Below are 21,299 nucleotides of genomic sequence, written 5' to 3'. Positions count from 1 at the left end.
TAGAAGAATCTTGCATCTATTTGTACAGTCAGCAAGACAGAGAAGAGTATGATCATGCTGTTTTCAAAGAATCACTTCATTTTAAAGTTGAGAACCAACTTGGAAGTTCTTTGGTTTCCTACATTATTGGAGTGGCTCAGCCAATTTGTTAAGGGGCTGTGATTCTTTGCTACACCATTAAAAAAAAAACCTGCAAAACACTCTGTTCTCTTTGTTGCTACTCATTATATACAGCCACAGGGATACATGCTTGTCATTTGACAGTAAGGAAAGCACAGCTGAATTCACTGCCCTCAGGAACTTGCAAAACAATATGAATTAAATGTTTATACTTTTCAAATCCGCATGAAATATCACTTGGTTTTGGAGGTGTTTGCAAAAAACATCTTGTGTTCGCTTCTAAACTAAAGCCAAAAGAAAAGGAAGAAATACTTATTGATTTAAAAGCAATGCATGCAATTCATAGTATTCATTGCCGAATGTAATTATCTTAAATGTATATACTTTGTAGACAGCTTGCATTTGTTGGATTAAATTCCAGTTATCATGGTAAGATTCCCTAGGTGGCTTTATTTCTTATAGATTTCCCAGCTTTTCCCTCTTTGTGTATTACAGATAGTAGAGGAGTAATATCAGCCCAAAGATCTGATACCTATAAACATACCTTTCAGCTTGTGAAGGCACCAACACAGTCAGTGTGCGATAAAGAAGGGGGGAAAAAGGTATTTTCATACAGATATCAGAAAATGGCATAGAATTTATGCCTACTGGAAATAATGTACTCTTTCCTCAGTTAGGCAATTTCTAATTCCTGATGTTAGCTCTTCAGATACAAGAAAAAGCATCTAGATTTGTGTGGAATGTAACTATCTGATCTATCTCAAAAGTCCTTCGTTTCCAAAGGTATGCTTAAGAGATAACATAAACTTCTGACCTTCACTTTTTTGTGTTGGAATTTCTGTTTTCAGGACCACAGAGGACAAAGTAAATGGGTCTTATCCTTAGAGTAAATGCTGGTGGTTTTGCAGAGTTTAAGAACCTGGATTAAAAAATACCCCCAAATTATCCCCTGGTAGAGTAGTACTTTGACTATCATATCATGGAGTCTGGTTTGACGTGTGTTAATGCCAGAGGAAACCAGTTAACCGAAAGGCAACAGTCCTCATTGGCTGTCTTTGGCCTTTTGTGAGTGGGTAATTTCTGCATGGATGGGCTATGTATTTAGTTTCATTCTAGATACATGCTAAAGTTTCAGAAACATACTCTGGTTTCTCCACGTTATGGAGACGTCTCCTCGCTATTCCTCTCGCTGTTTTCGTAAACGAACACTGATTTGCTTCTGCATCCAACTGCCTCGTATAACACCACTGTGTTAAGCTGCCATCCACAGCCACATACATATCACACCCAGGCTGGCTCTGTGGTAGCTGGTCAAAATAAATGACGCTCGACTCTTGCATCTCTATGTTCTTTACGCATCCTGTGTGAAAATTATACTGTGTTCCCATGGTCTTCCACAGGGTTGACAAGCTTTGTGCAAGGCTGGAGTGGCTTCCAGGTTCTCTTCTCCTGCGCTTGTCACTGCTGATGGGATTTCTCTTACTTCAAACTAAAGGCCAGGCAACTAATTATTAAATGTGACAGTCTATGAGGTTTTGCTGCCTCTTTATTTTTGCTCCACGTTGAATGTCGGGACCCTTGTTGCATACAACTAGTTGCACTCCATAGTTCTCCTTATAATTATTTTTTCCCTTACCATCTTGCCAGTTTTGACCCATTTTTGACTAGGAGTGTCCCACCAGAGAGCTGTCAGGACAGTTCATGCAAACTGTGGCCTGCCATGTGACAGGCACTTCGTGGGTGTTGATCAACTTGACCGCACATGCAAACTTGGCCCTGTCGCAAGGTCAGCTTTAGCAAAGTTAATAGCAGCTCTGGAGGGACTGGAAACCATTTTGTTGGATTAAACAAAGCTGCTTATTTCAATCTACCATGTTAGGATATAATTTAAAACTTTGAAACCAGAGAAGCAAAATCCTCCCTTTTTGTTCTATTTCTTGTGCTGATCTCTATTCTCAAATACTGGATTTGGACATCTGATACAGCTGAAAATGCATTTCTCTTTCCAAATGAATTAATGCTGCTGTTTTGAGTTTATTTACACTCTTTCCCTTGTCTATAGATATTTCCTTTTATTTCTATTATGTAATTGCTAGAATATTTTTTTTTTTATTTAAGTCTGTACATGCTGGTCTAACTCATGTATCTTAATCCAATAAAATCCTTCCTCTCTTATAGGGAGGAAGCTGTAAAGATATATGCATTAGGACGGTCCACTTCATCAGTTTTCTGTCTCTTCAAATGTAATAAGAGATGACTTGAAGTATTCTCTCCCAATCTCAGTAGTCAGTATCAAGGGAAAAGCTCACAGCACTGCAGTGTGATCACAGTGCCTGCCAACTCCACAGCCCAAAGGAAGAGATGATCCAGCAATGATTAAGACTTTTTCCTAGATTACTGTGCAGAAAAATATGCTCAGTGACAACTACTTTATATTCAAATTCCAGAATGGGCATCCCACCAAGGTGAACAAATCTACTCCAAATGGACAGCTACTAGTATTTCAGGCATAAAAACTGATTTTTTAAATTTTTCTTTTTTGATGCTATCATACCATTATTATTAGAAAGTAGTCCCTGAAAGTATGAGGAGTTCAAAATCTGCTACTGAGACTCTGTCTTGGTATTCATGGTGATGTGATAAAACATGAGCAGCTAAAGGAAAAAAAGTGTTACTGCTATTTTTGAACCACTGTTCTGGTAATGCCTTGATGCCTTCACCAGAAGGAAGGTGCCTATTCGCTCAAATCTGTGTTTAGGAAGCATGCCTTTAAATCAGTTTATGTCTAAGTAGACAAAGACAGGAGGATGAAAACTATACCTATGTCTGTTTTGCAGAGGGAAGTTGGAGGAAAGAGGTAGAAGGGGTAAGTGAAGCACAAAAAGAGTCGAGCTGTGACAGGTTGGCTCAACTGGAGGGTTTGGCTGTTTCCCACGATGAAACGCAGTTGTCCCAGCCAAGATGTAAGTCCGTGGTAGAGCTGGGCTCCCAACACCATCTCCAGGTTCACGGGGGAAGCCCTTAATCCCCAAACCATCCTTTCTTTTCTCTTTCTATATGAAGATCTGGAGATCAATGGGATTTAAAAGGGCGGAAAAAAATTAATAGTACTTGAAAAATGTGTCCTAGTTAAACTAGTTTTACTAGTGCATAGTGATTTTAATTCCATTGTAAGAAAACAAGAGAACTTCTCTGACTCAGAAATAGGCTACTGTCTCACCAGCTTCCAGTTGTTCAGGTAGTGCTTTATTCTTTTTTTTTTTATCTGCTTTATCAGAGAGAATTCTTGCTTGGCCTTAACTTATTGTTTCACTAATTTCCTTCAGAATATTGAGTTTCACTAATGCCAATTCAAACCAACATCCCTCAGCAAGCAAACAAGTGAGGAGCAAATTAATGGGGGAAATACTTTTCCTTTTCTGCTGATATAATTTGATGTAGATTTTGAAAGTAAATCCTCTAAATAAGAGGGGAAAGTTACAGAGAGTACTACTTCAATCATCCTGAAGTCAGTTCTGCCTCTTAGGATGTCAGAGAACAGTTTGCATGCATTGATGAAATCTCTTATGCCACAAAAAACATTGCCAAAAGGAAAGCAGCAAATTGTAGTTTAAGAGTGGAAAGAACTAGAAGGCATAAGTCTATAGAGAAAAGGTAGAACCATACAAAATTATTCATTATGGTTTAAATAATGCTACTTTCATAAGGTTCACTTTACCTTCACATTTGATAATTTTAAAGGGATCAATGTGGGAATAAGTTGTGGTATCAGCATGGAAATTATTTTTGTGGTTCTTAAGAAAGGCTTATAACAAGTGGTTCTTTCTGAGATGTTCTGAGCAGAAGAGTATGTGCCCTCACAACGTGCTTTTTCGATTATTCTAAGCAGAAAATATAAAACAGCGATCTAATATCTGTATGGTAATTTCCATTTCATCTTGCAACTCAGTTTTGAAAATATTGATTGTAAGGGGAGAGTATTACGGTGCTTCATGAGATTCAAAATGAGCTTTTAAGGTCTTGTAGCAGAACAGTGCAAATACTTTAGGGGAGACTCCACCACCGCTGCAAAAGAAGTAAAGTAAAAGATCTGAGTTCATTTCACAAGTGTATACATTTAAAAAAGGGAAAAAAAACCCAAACAAAAACCGCACAAACCTAAACTGCCCTTTCTGAATGATATTTATATTTCTTTCACATTAGAAATGTATCATTTTAAGTGCTTATGTGTTTCCAATCACTATACCACCTGAGCAATGTGTAATTTTTACTGTATTTATGCTTATGACTGCCAGTCAGAAGAAGAAAAAGTATAGTTTCATCTCTTCCCAGATGGCAAACAAGGAAATGAGCCATTTGTTTGAAAGAAAAATCTATGGTAAAGCAAGAATCTGAACCTGGGTCTCATGCAACGCGGTCCACCATCCTAACTGGGGACATTGTTGTGCTCGATAATAAGAAGTTTCAGCTTTAGGAATTCTGTGAGAGATGTTTTTGTCTTGTAACAGTCTGTTTTATTCTGCAGCTGCTTTTTTAACTTTAGGACTCACTAACATCAATTGACTGTCAAATAAGTACCACTGTGAACTCATGAATAAACATAGTTATCATTTACATATTAGCAGAGGGCCTTTAGCTGAAAAGGATCCATTTGCGCTACTGCAATATCTTAATTATTTATTGTGTTATATCATAATTAATTGTATTTTACTCTCTCAAAACTCTATAGTATGTATATCTTACAGGGTTTGGAACCAATGCACTAATATTAAAGTGGTAATCAACACTGCTTCTAAATATTCATGCCAATAAATGACTCCCATGTGTTTGCTGAATGCCAAGGATAGTCTGAAGCATTTATTTAGCATTCTAGTGGGATCTAGTTTCTGCAAAGTTCACATAGATGCAGAATTTCAATATTGTAACTGTTTTGCGTGGGGAGAGGGAAAACATGTTTGAATTTGCACAAGCAGTGGGGCAGGACACTCAGAAGAAAGCAATGGCATCTCGCTCACAATCTGTGCTTAATAATGTCTGAGAGCACTGGGGAGTTGTCAGCTATTTTGTATTATAACAAAATTACAATATTGTTTAGTCTACGACAGCCTCCTCATAATTTCACTTTTTAATAAACTTCTACAATTTTCCAAATCATTTAAAAATCATTGCATTTCATGGGCGGGGTGCTCTGACTGGCACACAGCCGGGACTTCATCAAGGCACTGCTGTAGCAATCACAAAGTCAGACACATTTCTCAATAAATCAATTAAATACTATAACCCTAAAATTATCCTGCTTCAGTACTGCAATTGGCTAACATAAATCTTCAGAAAAGCATATTGAGTGTACAGAGGAACAACTGATTTACTGAGCTACTGTCAGAATTTCAAAACAAGGAAATAGTGTCTCACAATCCAGTAAGTTTGTTTAATGAAATGTAAGTTAAGTGTAAACAGTCTTAAAATATATGTGAGTCCAGCCTTTTGGATTAAGAGTAACTAGCATATCGTAAGCTGTGCTTTCTCGTTTGAAGTACAGTTTCAAGAGCCTGGATAGGTGCGCTGCCCCTTTCTGCAAACGAGTGTTTGAGCCTCCACTCCATCCCACCTCCAAGGGAGAAAGGGTCACAAAACCTTTCCGATGCTCTTTCACAGCTGCCAAAAACCCCGGTGGCTTTACCTTTGGATGCTTGAGATGAAAAAGAACTTGTTTTATAATCAGGGGGACGGCAATATGAAGATTGCACACAGTCGTGATGGTGCTGAAAATGCAATCCAGATGTCCTGATCCCTGCTCCGTGCTGGAGTGCAATTGGGATTTCCGTGTGCTCTGCTGTTGATGTCTTGTTTAGAAAATTCTCTTAAATACTTGTATATGTACAAATACTTTGTCTATTATTCTCACAGAGATGCTGGATGATACTGTTGACCATATTCCTAATTGCTTCAACACCAATTCTTTTTTTTTTAAGCTAAAACTTAATTATTCCTTATGAAAAGTATAAAATACATATTAAATTATTTAGCTCTTTGTAGGCAAAAACATAGTTCAGCATGACTGTACTTTATGTTTAGTTTCCATGATGGTCTTAGATCACATGTGCAGTTCTATGTGTGAATATTTGGCATATTCAGCCTGAAGGGAAAAAGCATTTCTGTTAGAGCCACCCTGCTGACTGTGATCACAGCACTGCAGGTCTGCTCTTAATGCAGGAGGTATTGGCTTTGAACGTGGATATCTTAAACTGAAAATGGTCATGCAAGCCCAAACCTGATTATCTGTACCTCACTTTAAAAAATAGTTCAGCAAGATTGAGCATTAATAAGAGATTACATTAGTGTTTAATGTAGTTACGCTATTATACGGAGAGGAAAAAGAGAAAAATCAAAACTGTATCAGATGTCTCCTGGAACTGATGTGTACCGCATCGCTACGCTTATCTTCGCAGGCAAGATGCACTCTGATGTGCAAAGTTGCAAGCGATGCAATTGCTTAAGGGCACACCGTGGGGTCCAGAAGACCCAGGTGTGAAATCCTGCAGCGCCGCGCTGCCTCTCCACGTTTGTTCGCGCTCGGCTGCGGCTCGAGAGCTGCGACACCACAAACGCTTCTCTTTGTAGCTGCTCGCTTCTCCCAAGCAGGGCCTGACCCTGCAACGGCAGACGTGTGTCCAGCTCCCTGGCAGAGCGCGGTGCGGGGCGATGGGTTTTGGGTTTGGACTCAGCCAACTCTGTTTTCCTTTTTCAGAATCACCCAGCACTGCTGCAGTTTGTAATACAAGCTGAAAGTAAACATCTAGTCATCAATCTGGAGAGGAATGAGTAAGTACCCTTGTTGCATGTTCACTTTGTACTGGAGGCTCTCAGAGAAGGGTTATAATTTTTAAATTGGTAGTTTAAAAGTAACCCGGAGCCAAGTTTGCTACTGGTCCTTCATGGAACAGGCCCCTAACAAGAGAGTTTTGTTCCAGTTTGGAGTGTGTGTATTTGCACACTGCTTATGTGTGTGCAATAGAATCTCAATGGTCGTCTGCATTGATGGGAGACTGAAAATGGACATGTTGCCTCTCAGTGTTTTCCTGTTGATCATTATTTTTATTTGATTTGGGTTTGTCCTCCTTTCCTGTGATAAGCCCTTTTATTTACAGTAACTTGGAAAATCCTACAGTCTTTGGAGCTTTTTTTGGAGGACTCATCCCTCCTAACTCTGCCTGCGACTGTGGTTGCCTCTGCTCGGGGAAGACGAGTCAAGCATTTGGGCTTAACCCCTGCTGGACTTTTGAAGAGGAGCTCTCTGGGTTTGCTGGCAAGGGGCTGATGATGGGATGTTTGTGCTGTGCACGAGGCCCATAATCAAAGCGGAGCTTGAACCCTCGTTTGTGGGTTGTAAATATTGCATCTTCTTCCAAGGGCTCTTGACAACTCCTGCTCATGTCCATAAGCTTTCGGAGAGGGATACCAGGAGCTGCTGTAGAGATGGTCCCACGGGCAGAAACCCAGCAGAGTTTTTACAAAGGGGTACAGACCCATACAGAAATGAAGTTACTTCTCTGGAAGTACGTGGCAAATGGAACCAAAGTCATCAAAGTCTTAGTCTACCTTCTCAACTGTCCAACTGCTTTTCCTCTAAAAGCGTCTCAGGGATGTTTTGTGGGAACCCAGATCAGGACAACTACGTGCTGCTTGTCAAAGGAAAACCAAAGATCACTCTCAACCTAGGGAAAACTTTTTATAAATCTTAGCAAGGATCTCTGTGTTCTGTAGGTTTCCCTGCTGTGAAATAAAAGCAGCAGAGGTATTTTTTTACTGTAATAGAGAGACCATAGACGTAAGCGGTGCAGCCGTATGTGTTAAGGGGAAGGAATGTGCATGTGAAAGCAAATGTCCGAGGGAGGCCGGGTACATGCTGCCTCAGGCTGGTGATGGACAACTTCAATGGAAAACGACGGGGCACCTCTTCAGTCCTCTGTAGTAAAACAACACAAAATGCTTTTTATTTCCAGTCATTTGGATGAACCCTAACATTACCCAGCTGTAATAAAATCCAGTTCACTTTATTATTCAACATCAGGCCCAAATCTTGAGGGGTTTTTTTACATTATTTTTAATGCTCCTTAGTTGTTCATTTCCTATCCTTGAAGGCTATGTAGATCCCCCATGCATAGGTTGCTCTGTTTCAGTAACTAGAGGAGGATTTAACTCCTTTTGTAAACAGGGATTTAACTTTATATTCTCTTAATCTTTGTCAAAGGGTGTGCCTTCCTTCAGGAATGGGAAGTATGCAGCAATTGAGGAAACTATTTACATTCCATGTCAGCGATTAAAAGAACATAAAACTGCTAATACAGGCCTTGCTGAACATACCAAACTCTCCTGTACCTGTAGTAAAGTCAGATTTAGAAAATTGTAAGATGCAATCTCCACCTCTTTTAGAAGTAGGACATGAAAGTACAGTAAATTAACTCTATGAGCATCTGTCTGACTAACCAGATTTAGAGATGTTGAGATCTGCTCCTTAAGAAATACAGTGTTTATCAATGATTATTTTTTAGTTTACCTATCTCTATGGGGGTGTATCCACCAGAAGATTTGCATTCTACAAGAGTTGCGTATGGTGTTAACAACATGAGGTTCCTCATCTTAGCAGGAGCTTCTACGTAGCATTTGTAGCATACGGGGCAGTTCATAGATCCCAAACCACAGAAAAAGTCAGTCATGGTTTTGCAAAATCATTTCTCCCTTTTCTCCAGTATCACTGACTTTGATTTTCAGAAGAAATAATGGTCTGAGTGTTGCAAGTCCGTGCAGAAGTTGCATCGGGGTGTGTGTGTGTAGGTCTACTTGTTGCCTGTTTCTGTAAATAACACAGTGCATCAGTCGGGACGACTGGTCTGTGCCCCCCAGGGCAAACAATCTCAAGGCCTCTGTGTTTGTCTGTGGAAATTGGTGGTTGCATTTCTTCTGCCTGTAATGATGGTTTTGGGCGTGTTGTCGCTGGCGTGGAGAGGCAAATGGCAGCAGAGGAGGTGAGGCGTTTGGGGCACGAAGCAAGCAGCGTGGATGCGTTGCCGCTTCCAGGGGGTCCTGCAGGTTCATGGAGTGAAAAATAATGTCCAAGAGAGAAATGAGAGAATGCATTTCTGCTGAGCAGAGAATGGGGAATAACAGCTGGTGGCAGCGGGCCAGATTGGTAGATTATGGACTCCAGAGGTACGAGAAGGTCCTTGCATACCTGGAGAAGGTTTCCACGCTGCAGCTGCTGCCCGTGAGTCTCCAGCGCTGCAGAGAGGACCAGCAGACGTGCATACAGACCCTGTCTCCTCCAGCCTGCTCCATCTTCCTGATGTTGGCATGAAACATGCAGCTCAAATGCCTTGAAGGCATTGATGCTCAGCATTGGAGCAGCCATTAAATCAGCATGCTTTAGGTAGAAGTAGAGCGCTAAACACAAACATCTTTTCCTGACTAGTAAGTGACAACACGTATCTGATATGTGTGCTGTTATTTTACTGTAGTTTCATGTAAAGCATTTTATTCCTTGGAGAATGGTGGGGGTGGAGGTGGATGGGACCCCTAAATTACATAATTTCTGCATTGGGTTATGCAAAAAAAAACTGGATGTGATTTTCCATGGTTAGTAGAAACAGCTGCTTTGAGTAGTCTTGACATTAAACTCCATTTATTGAAAACCTTAGAGATTTTCCAAACCTTGAGTTGTATTTCAAAATATGATTCAGATGCATTAGGCAACCCCAAGTGGGGACTGATGTGTTAAACCATCTGTTATCTATGGAAATATTTAATGTCAGTTTGCTGCTTTCTGATATTTAGACTCAGCAAGATGTGTTCATATGTACTGGGCAAGATGTTAAAAGTTAGTTCTGGAAGAGTTACTGGTACCTAACTTCACAGCTTAGGGTTTAAAATCTTCTCTATGGTTTCCAGCTGTTAAGATTACTTTTGTACATATTCATTAAACGCTTTAGTGATTAATTTTCAGGCATTGCACATTTGCAATTGCAGAAACAAAATTATTTGCTGTGGATTCAATCTGTCAATCATAGAAAACCTGTTAGCGAGCTTATGTTGCAAGTACATTTCTTACCATGATTTACTTGCAAAATATGATTGCACTCTTGAGAACCTTAAGCTCTGTAGTACCTTAAATGTTTTAGAAACACTTGTCATTTCCAGAGATTTCCAGAATCAGCAAATCATCAATCAGCTGCAAAATAAACCACTCTTCAGAGCAGCTGACTGTACTGGTGAGCATTACATCAATAATACTGATGCACTTCTGTTGTGCAAGGGACAGTAATGTATGCACATATAAATTCCTTTAAAGCTGATTGCAGCACGTGGGTCTTAGAGGAAAGTAGGCTTACTATTGTGTAAATGAAACAAAACCCCTGTAAGATTAAATCTGAGTTGGAGAGTGGAACGGTATGTGACTACTGGCTGTTTTTCTGCAACTGGAAACATTTTACACTCTGTCAGAAATAGGTCTGTATACAGCAAAGTACTTAAGTGTTCTTTTAACTTTAAACATATGAATAATCCAGGTAAAGTCAGTGGAATCACTTATTTTCAAAATTAATTTCATGCTTAAATGATTTGCTGACAAAGGTCATAATTATGAATGTCAAAGAAATATAACTTTGAACAGATGTTAGAGAGCTTTTTCAGTGCTGACTCCTGTATATACCTGAGTCTATGGCAGATAAAGATAAAAAGCTGAGGTAAGTCGAGAGCATGTGAAGGCAAGTATGGAGGTAGGATGGCTTTGCTCTCAGGACATCGGCAGCATCTCAGGTGTGTCCCGGACGGTTTCCTTCTGCTGGGACTTCATTGACCAGCTTTGCAGAGGGAGCAGTGAGGGTGCGATCGGTGCGGTTGTGGCTGACGGGCCATTGGCAGTGTCCAGGGGAACGTGGAAATGGAAAGAAAAAGCTCAAGTATTTTAGAGAAGCAGAGTTCACTATTCAGTTCCCCATAACTTTACACTCTTTTTTGTTGGGTTTGTAACACAGCCTTTAAGAAAGCAATATAAAAAGGGAATAGATGAGGTTAGATTGCTGTCTTTAATTCTCTCAGTAAAAATTCTGCTATTTTATCAGCAGGCAAAATCTACCCCAGGCCATGGTATAAGTCCCCATCTTATCCTTTAAATCCCCTAGGATCCCAGAGATCTCCAGAAGTTTAGAGCATCTCTGACCATCCCCCTTGCACATTTACCACGTCTACATGGAGACACCGTACCAGGGATGTATTGGGATGTAATGGTCCAGTATTGGAGGTCACTTTGAATGCTTAGCTCCAGGACAGAGGAGGTTCCAGCAGTATTCCCTCGGTCTGAAAAGCAGGCAGTAGGCATCTTCGTGCATAGTGCTGATGTGACCTGTTGCAATGAGGCTTTAGTGTTCAGAAATCTTCTGTATTCTTTTTTGGTTAAAAAAAAAGTAGTGCGCTCTTCTTTTCTGCCTGACCTTTCTGAGTAGGAGCACTGATTTGTGTGCAAGTGACATTCTAGCTGGATTAATTTAGCAGGGAAACAACCCATTTCCAGTGCCAAAGAAAATAGCTGACAAAATTTGTTAATGAATTGACATGCTTATATACAGTCAATGGCTTGAAATACAGATAGAGGAAACAAATCTAAACAAACAAATACCAAATAGAGAAATGGGACCTCTCAGAATATACTTGCTATTATAATTCTGTGCTGTAACTTAGCCAAAAAAACTGTGACCCCTGACTGTTTTATCTGCAAATGCTGGAGCTGGCAGATGTACTGCGGCATTTCAGCGTGAGCTGACAGTTGGGATTTCACTTTAATTGAAGCAAAAGTTTCACTTTAATGGCAGTAACAATTTTTCCCTTCTGTAATGGCAATAGTCAAATGGTCTAGACCGCACCGAAATGTGAAGATTCAGCTCTTGCAGCTACAGTAATGCTGATATCAATCCGTGGCTCTAAAGGTACAGGTGTTTGATGTAGCTTTGTGGTATAAGGATGGCATATTTAGTGTGGGCATTGAGACACCGAGATTTGTTCTGGAATTGAGAGAGTATTAGCGTAGGTCGGTATTAGCAATGGTAGTCGAGATTGTGTGGTTGGGGCTACGTTTGGCTGTGTCGGTTTGGAGCTGTGTGTTGGAGTGAAAGGGTTCAGCTCCAGCAGGAGAGAAACTGCTGCTTTCTTGATCTGTTTTTCCTCTCCTTACATAAATACACCAACAGAAAGGAACAATGAGAGAAGGTATTTATATGCTGATACAATACACTGGCAGTGGAGAGGATAAAAAGACTGGAATTTCTATTCCGGAGTCCTTCCTGTGGCCGAATGTCATAATCTCTAACACAGCCAAACTTCTTCTCCCATGCCCCATAAAACAGCGGGGCAATGGGGCCGTGCCAAGTGCCCTGGAGAGCAGAGAGGACTGTGTCCTATTCACAAACCCCGGGTCTGGGGGAGTACGCGGGGTCAGGAGAGCCAGCGCTGCTCTGCCCTTGCCCTGCAGCCTTGGCACGCGTGAAGGACCGGGGGACTGATCCCCTTTCTCAGGTGGGAAAACTGAGATATGGGGAAGTTTAACGTATCTGTATGTACCGCAGAACTACAAATGTTGTTCGCGTAGCGTGCAAAAAAATTACAGCCTGGTGGGTAGGACAGGTACTGTTTTCTCTGCACAAATGTTTTCCTGAGAATAGTAGTTTCCAGAGCTGCATCAGTCGACAGCTTTGAACCAAGTTAACACAAGGTTTTGCTTGTTCAGTGTCTGTCAGTCAGAGCAACCCTAGAGCTGTACCTTCCAATTAAATACGTAACAGTAATGGAGAGGGAAATATACTTGCTGGTGCAACAAATTTCATAAAGAAGTGCCTGTGCTCTCTACACATATCGCAGCAGTAGAATGTTATATTTTCAGAACTGTGTTTTAATCTCCCTTTGTACTGCGGAATGTGAGGTTTTCAGCATTTCATTTTGACATTGCTCAGCAGAGAGGTCGGGGAGGAGAGCTGGCTATCAGAAGACAATAGGAATGTGTGCTCCCTCCCTCCCGCGGGTGGGCTGGAGTCAGCTCGATTGCAATGATAACGAACGCACAAGCGAAATGTAATCATCTAGGACTGTAAAACAAATAATTAGGGGAGAGACGAGAGAGAAAAACAACTTTCTGGGAAGCTCGCAATCCCCCACTGATAGTCATATGCCAGCCCACGTGGCGCAGAAGCGTTCTGCGCCCGAGGAGCGATGGCCTCGCAGCCAACACCGAGTCGTTCTGCAGGTTGGCAGGCGAAGGACGGGCGCGTCCAGCTGGACCCAGGCTTTGCTCGCAAACCTCCTGGGTGTTCCTCACGTGTTTCTGCTGTCTGCTCCGTGGGCAGGTTTCAGATTGCTTTTGTTTGTTGGGGATTTTTTAAATTTGTTTCTAACAAGAGTGAGCGGCGTTTCAATAGCAGCAAAGGGGAAGCACTGAATTCTGCTTTGCATCGTCACATGCCCAGTCATTACCGGGGATTTATGGTCTCCTTTTCAGAACACATGTAAAGATACCAGGCCAAAACCAAGAGGATTCTCCTGCTTTCAGAAACACTTGTGGATATTGCTTTCTGGCTTCTGAAACACAGGGAGGACTCTAAATGAGTTTTCAAGTCAAAACTGAGGCTGAACCTGCTTTTAATGAATTTTCTATTAGATATTTTCACTTTGATGCTCAGTCCCAGGGGTCCAGTGCCTTTGAATAAGAGCAGGTATGTGACAGTATGTCCAGTGTCTCTAGAATTTGTCTTCTTTTTCTATCTAGTGGCATTTTGCTGGCACACGCTTGATTCCTAGGATCTGAAATTCTCCTGAAGGCTTTGCAGAGAGAAGGACAGTGTTCCCTTCATAAAATTCTATAGGGAAAGATGCCAGCTATTTAATTTGCTTATAGTGTTCAACGTTTCATGTATTTATTTTTAGAGGGTTAGTAAATACAGAGTACACTGAAGTACAGTTCCTCAGATGAATTCTCCATTATTTTATGTTGCATGTGGAAATGAAGTATTCAAAAGGAACAATTCAGTTCTGCTCATAATCCTTGTCTGGGAACCTGATCAGCATCCCCACCAGGCATGGGGCTGGGCACAGCACGTGCATTCCCAAAGCACAAACTACACATTCGCGAGGAAGAGGTACACTTTATTGTTTCCCTAAAATACCGATATTTTAAACTGGTGGACTATCTGTATGTCAGATTGCTGCTGCTATTGGCACCTGTTTGTATGGTGGTGCATTCAGGAAATCATCCCTTCCCTGAGTTCGCACTCCTAGGATTTTAGCTGGGTGGTGGATGGGGAGATAGCAGGAGGAGGATGACCCATGTCCTGGCAATATATGTCCATGTCAGTACAAGTGGAAAAAAATAAATACAAAAAAAATAATTAAAAAAAAGATGCAAGTATTTGAAGTTCTTTTTAACCTTCTCTTTTGTTGTGATACTTAAGATACATATCCTCAAGATTTTCTGCTCCATCGTAAGTTTAAAAAAACCAAAACCCAAACACAAAAACCCAACAAAACAAACCCCAAACCAAGCCCCTGGTAATATTGTCACGGTCATGGTAAAATCCCAAGGTTTGGCAGCTTTGCCATGCTGTGGTCATGGGGTTTAGATACATGAAGGTCCAAGACTTTTTTTTCTTCCCCCTGCACTCTGTCCCAAGTGATTTGTGTTTTGAGGTCCTGGGACATGGTTTTACATCCCTGTAACCTTAAAAGAACAAACCTTTATGAAGCACTGAGTGCAGGAATTTTTTTAAGGGACTAAAGAGAAATTAGTCATCCTGGTCTCATGAAGAGTTCATACCTTAGTTTCCTTTAAAAATCTCAGTCAGGAATTGAGTGCAGCAATGGCCACATAATTTTTAATCTAATCTGGCTCTCTTTTTCCTTCTTTCTTTCTTCCTTCTCTCTTTTTTCTTCTTTTTTTCCTCTTTTCCCTTTTTGCTGTTTTTTGCCCTTTTTTGCCCTTTTTCAAAACTCCTTTGAGAGGGATTTCCAGGTGTATATGAATTTCCATAGACAGAGTGGGGCAGTCTTCAGCATTTCAAGCTTTTCTGTTCTGCCAGGGGTGCAAGTAAGGAGGCCGGTGTACAAAGACCCCCGCTCTAAAAATATTTGTGTCCTCCTGTCTCACAAAATATGGGGAGTGAGGAGGGGCAGTGGGAGGAAGAAATTAATGCCCCGCATCGACAGGAGAAGAGTATGATCCCTGGATGTTTCTTTGGGCACAATCTGATTCAACATCACTGATGTAACGGTTTCTTTTACATTTTTTGAGAGAGGCGTATGTGACTCAGGCAGCAGGCATGTCTGCAGAGCTGCTTGCTGCAACAGCTGTTTCTCTGCATTTACTTATGGAAGGTTTTCCTCCTCCAAAAAAAAAAAAAAAAAAGGAAAAGAAAAGAAAATTATAGAAAAAGAAGAAGGAAAAAAAAAAAGAAATTAAGAAAGAAGAGAGAAAAAGCCAGATGCAAGGTACTTAAGGACAAGAATCTTCTGTATAGGGCTGGATTCAGAGGAGAAGCAGATACTTTCCTGGACGCTAAATTTGAGACTCTTTCCAGAAAATGTCAGTTCCTGTCCAAGTGACAGAGCAGTTTCTCAGGGCTGCAGAGGATGGCAGAAAGCACTGCCGAAGAAATAAATACCCGCTTGCAAAGCGTGGTAGGGAGGGAGCGCGCGGCCGGGAGGTGCTCCCATCGCATCCAGCTCTGCTAGCCCCGGGCCAAGTCAGCTCACCTCCCCACCGCCGGCTGCCCAGCTGGGAAATAGGACTCACGGTATTTATTTATTTCATTTCCTTCTAGCGGAGCCTTGAGGATTAATTTGTTCACATTTTGAAGATGAAAAGCGGCATATGAGCACTAAGTATGGCAATATCGGCCAAGAGGGATGATTCAAAAAGCAGAGTCTATATGAAGAGTCTGAGTGTGGAGGAAATACATATATGGAAACATAAGCTTGGCAATAGGGCACTTTTTTTTCCCCCTCTTTGATGTCTGGCCTCAGTAATCCAGACAGATTCCTTCAAGAAATTGGTCCAATTTATTTCTGTGCTTTTATCTTACTACCTGCTACTTGTTCATTTGAAGTAGCTATGAAAAAAAATTGAGTACCTGGCTGTGTGTAGAAGTATGCTTTTTGTATGAGTAAGGTAATTTGAGTACACTGTAATACTCCCCCTAAATGGGACTGTTCTTGGCAATTTATGCTTCCCGAGTCCTCTCGGGATGAGGGCAGAGCTTGCCTGTTCCTTCATCTGACCCACATATTTGCACTCTCTCAGTGTTGTTTAGTCCAGTAAAAGCACACTGTCCTCTTCCTATCTGATGGTCTGTTTTTCCCCCAAGGAAAAAAAGAGTTATGTGCAGTTACAGCTCTAGTTATGGTTCAGTTTCAGTGCGGTCTCTATCACATTACGTATTTTATCTGACTAGCATTCTGGTATCTGTGTTTTGCTAGTGATTATGTATAAAATGATCATATCTTATTACAGTTCTTCTGTCAAAAGAAAGAAGAAGAGGAAGTATGTATCTCCTGCTCTCTGATCAAAATAAGTAAACTTTTGGCTTCAGAAAAGTTGCATATGACATTTAGAAATAAGTTAAAGCAGGCTTCCTAGTCAAACTTAATCAGAAATACATATATGCAGCCCACTCTGACTTCAGGGAAATGGCTGCCTATTTACATGAGAAAAGAATTTGATAGATATGAATGTTATTTTTATCCTGGATATTAGAAAAAGGAAAAAAAAAAACCTGAATGGGAATTAGGAGATGGAAGTAGAGATATTTTTACAACTTAGCCTTTGCTACATCTCTGAAAACCATGGAAATAACAGTTTTCTTTACATTACATACAGTCCCTCACATATAGCCTAGAATTTTTGTCTGCTTCCCTCTGTCACTTGTATTGATGCGGTTTACAGACAGGTTCTGCATTTTCTCCTCGACATAGGTCCTTGCTTGCACTTTGTGCTCTCCATCTCTTCCCATTCCAAGTGACAGGTAAAGTGAACTCCACATTCTCCTCCCCATCCCCCAAAATCATTTATTCTTGTTATAATTTAATACTAAGGCAGTAAATGCCTTATCAGTTTTGAAACAGCAGTCTGGATAATTCCAAGCAGATGTGTCCCTTTCTTTAATCACAACATCAGTTATTTCTTGGTCAGTCTTGATTAGCTGATTCTTACATAATGAGAAAGTATAGTTAATGGCCACTTATATGTGGGTTGAACACACTGAAAAGAACAGCTTAGCCCCTTGAGAACAAGAGGCTGATGAGCCAGTAAAATCAAGCTAAATGGAATGAGTCTTCATTATGAGTCATTAGAAAAGATGACGCTTTGGCTAACAGATGAAATATCTTTGATGAAGACCAGTTGTAAAAGCACAACTTAATGCTTAATAAATGTATTGGGGTGACTCATAAATTCAACATACACATTTGTTTCTTTGCAGTACGTGTCAAGTCCGGTGCAATACCATTTCCTGTATTAGATGTGTCCCCTGGCTGGATATGGGCTTTAAAAAAGACACTCTTACAATCACTGGATGAAAGATGACTGTACGATAACTTGGCAGAGGATTCAAAATGAAAATAAAAGTGTGCAGACCCACTGCATTTGGCTGGAAAATGGGCAAATCTCCCCTTACGGACTGGCTAGTGCCTGTTAGGTGTATCATGATTTGATTAGATTTGAAACTAATCTAGTTGGAGATTGGATTGGGATGGATTGGATTGGATTGGACTGGATTGGATTGGATTGGATTGGATTGGATTGGTGGAAGCTACAATAGTTTAACTTGTTCCACAGACCCATTGGATAGCTTATGCAGTTTTAGTTGGACAAATAAAAATCTAATTTATGAAACAGCAGGGGTTTTGAATGCTACACAAGAAATGAAAAACAGAATATATCTCTTACCCCTACATAAACAGCCCCCCCCCAAATACAAAGTAGATAATGTCACGTTACCAGCTGGGCGATAGTGTTGAGGTAGCATAAAAACCGGCAATGATTGTAACATAAATGCTTCCAAAACAAAATATTTGGAGAGGAGAGGAAGGAATGTGATAGGAAAATTTTTTTGGTTTTGTTAAAGAAGTGGGTAGCTATTAGTGTCTTCTGAAAATAAAGCAATCAAAAGCAAGTAGCTACTATTTTCACTTTTTTACTTGCATTTGGGTTGAAGAATAGCACAATCTTTGTTCATAGAGGAGTTGTATCATCTTTAAAAGCCTTCATCACTTTATTTTGTGGATGTAAATTGTGGCAAATTAATGTATTTCCAAATTATTGTGGGGATAATGCTCAAGTAGGGCATGCATCTGACTTTCTTTGAACTCAGAGGCATAGTGATTTGGTATAATGATCTTTTTTTAAAAAAACCCAAAGCAGTTCTTGTTAAAATATTTTTATTTAGTAGCACCTGTTTGACCTTTTTAATACTAAGTGCTGTTATTTTCAGAAAAAAATATAGATTTTTGTATAAATTTAGAGGAGTATCCATCAAAATTGCAACCAACAGTTCCTTGAGAGGAGTCACAGATGCCTGAGTGTAAAGATGGGTTTATCTTGACAAAGTTTGCCCAAGCTGTTCTGCAAGAAACAAGCATTTTCCCTTAGCTTAGCAATTCCTGGAAGAACAATACTCACCATCGTCTAGGCAGCATCATAGGGACTGCTTTATTTTTCGTTTTCCACGGGGTGAATTCATTTGTTTCATTTCCACACCTCCTAATAATTTAATTCAGATCAATGGTGCAGTCCCAAAGACTTTCTGTCCCTCTTGCTACAGCAAGACTGACATTGTTATGGACCCAAATCCTTCTAATAATAGGAAGAGACATACTTGCATCTTCAATTTTCTGCCAGTGCTTGTGCTGCCAGCGCAGTGCCTTCTCCTCCCCTTGCCGCTGGACGTGCCCCAAGGGCAGCATCACTGCCCCACCAGTGAGCCCCAAGGTGTCGGGGTCTGGTGGTGAGTCACTGGGAGCAAAAGGGCCAGCAGCAGATATATATTTTTAATAAGTAATGAATTCACTTAGTAGGAAAGGGCAGAGTAGGGAATGAATTGTTTAACAGATTAATGTGAATGTCTTTTATATTTTATAAACCTCTTAAGTCCCTGGTGTGCTGAGCCAGGTTTTGTTTATGTACATGGAAACATGAAATCTTTTCCAGTCCCTGTGCAAATAACACAGAATTGGACTTCATTACATTGGCTAATTTAACAAGTCCTAGGAGGCTTTTTGTTACTCGGTAATAGAGGAGGAGCCACAAACCCCAGAACTGCTGCACCAGCACAATCTCTTTGAATGAAATAATCTTCCTTGCTTTCTAAGCACTCCGTGAAGGGTTTGCCTGCGAGGCCTGGGTTCACAACGAACAAAGATTTGGGGCGAAACCCAAGTTTCCTCCGGGGCTACCTGAACTGCTGAGCGGCGGGCGAGAGCTCTGGTGGCAAGCTCCAGCCCGGGTTCCTGCTGCAGCATACTCTCATATTAGTTTCCCAACAAATAGTTGGAAGCATCCAATTTTGGTGAAGCTATGAGCTTTAATGAAGGGTTTGAAGAGCTTTTCTTTATAATGAAAAGCATTAACATTTTAAAACTGGGAATTTATTTATCTCTCATAACTGGTGGATAATCATGTGGTGCTGAGGAGCGAGGCATTTTAAACCGCTGATATTATTGCTGCTATGCCCGTTAAATAGAACTAATGCAAGCATTGCATAAATATTTTAATAGCTTTTTACAGTATTTCTTTAGAAAATGTTTAAAGAGCCACCTAATGTCAGACAGAGATACTTCCTATGTAAACCCTTGTTAATTCTCTTTTAATGGCTTTATTAACATTATTTAATTGAATATTGATACATTTAGCAGCCCTTTAAGCATCCTATTTTATTGAAGTTTTACACTCACATATTGATAAGTAGCACAATGTAAGAGCACTGATTAATTGCATCTTTGCTTAATTCTATTTGAACTAGTTCAACATGAAAGATGAAAAGTAGGTATGGGAGAGCTCTCTTTTTTATCAACTTTATGTATTTTATATGCGTAGTTTGTACCACTTAATTTAGGTTCATTTTGATTCCCAGTATGCCCAGTTAGTAGGAGCATGATCACACTCTCAGAGCTAGGGGGGGGTCTAAATATCTTACTCTGTGAAATGTTCTGTCTTTTATCTCTTCTGGTATGAATAATTTAGTTGTTGGTACAGCTTCAGAAGTGACTCCTGTTCTGCAAAAGCATATATATTTTACTGGAGAAAGTGAGTATTGCAGTGATATTAGCTTTCTCCTTGGAAACTGTCCTTACAATATTAGAAGTCTGCAGAGAGGTGGATGCCTTGTCTTGTGTTACTTGGCTTAATGACCAGCTGCTTTTCTTGTACACTTCCACAAGAAGCACTGGCATTACCATACATATTTAATCCTAACATGGTTGCTTTTCTCATCTCAAATGTTCTTCATTGCTTCTTTATACACATTTTTTACAAAGTTCAAGCAAGGCGAAAATCACTTCAAGAGCAGAGGGACTGTGGGATATCATGTAGTGTACCGAAACCACATCTCTAGGGCTTTTGCTGTTGTCAGATTTTTGCACAGGCTTTCTGCACTGGGGTGAAATCTGTAGGTTTTCCTAACATTTACTCACCCATTGTTAAGACAGTTAGAGGTGTAGCATTTTTATTAAGTTAGTTTTTCGTGCTTATTTTCATTCACATAGTCAGCCGAAACCATAACACCCCTTGCGTTTGAGTAGTCTTACCGGGTAGGTTTTGAATGGTCTGTCAATGTCTGAGAGTTAAAACAGAGCAGGATGTGACCTTACCTATTTTCAGTTCAGCAGGAAAACTTTCTCACTTTTGGCAGTAGAACTGAAAGGAGAAAATCCCTCTTTTGTTGGCTTTCCCATACTCCTCTTATTAAAGGAAAGGCATGGCTTTTCCATACAGGTAGACTGTGGGGAGAGTATTCAGCCTGCAGCACAACATGTTTTGCAAGAGACTCACGTCCTGAGATCTGATCTCAGCTCTACGGATTTTGTCATGTTTCCTGAAGACCATGCAAGGGCAGGTATGTCTGTGAAAATTCAGCAGGTGATAACTGAAATCC

General features: G+C 40.5%; 1 protein-coding gene across 1 annotated transcript in view; it reads left to right on the top strand.

Moving 5' to 3' along the window:
• ADAM12 (ADAM metallopeptidase domain 12) overlaps positions 1-21,299 on the top strand; it is a 185,307-nt gene that overhangs the window by 40,700 nt on the left and 123,308 nt on the right. The window contains exon 3 of the mRNA XM_052799756.1: positions 6,869-6,942. Within this exon, the coding sequence (XP_052655716.1) occupies positions 6,869-6,942 (74 nt within the window). The remainder of the gene's footprint in view (positions 1-6,868; positions 6,943-21,299) is intronic.

The sequence above is a fragment of the Harpia harpyja genome, chromosome 10 (assembly GCF_026419915.1).
Source record: "Harpia harpyja isolate bHarHar1 chromosome 10, bHarHar1 primary haplotype, whole genome shotgun sequence".
Lineage (NCBI taxonomy): Eukaryota > Metazoa > Chordata > Aves > Accipitriformes > Accipitridae > Harpia > Harpia harpyja.
Note: the sequence above shows the minus strand (reverse complement) of the source record. Positions and strands in the feature narration are given on the sequence as shown.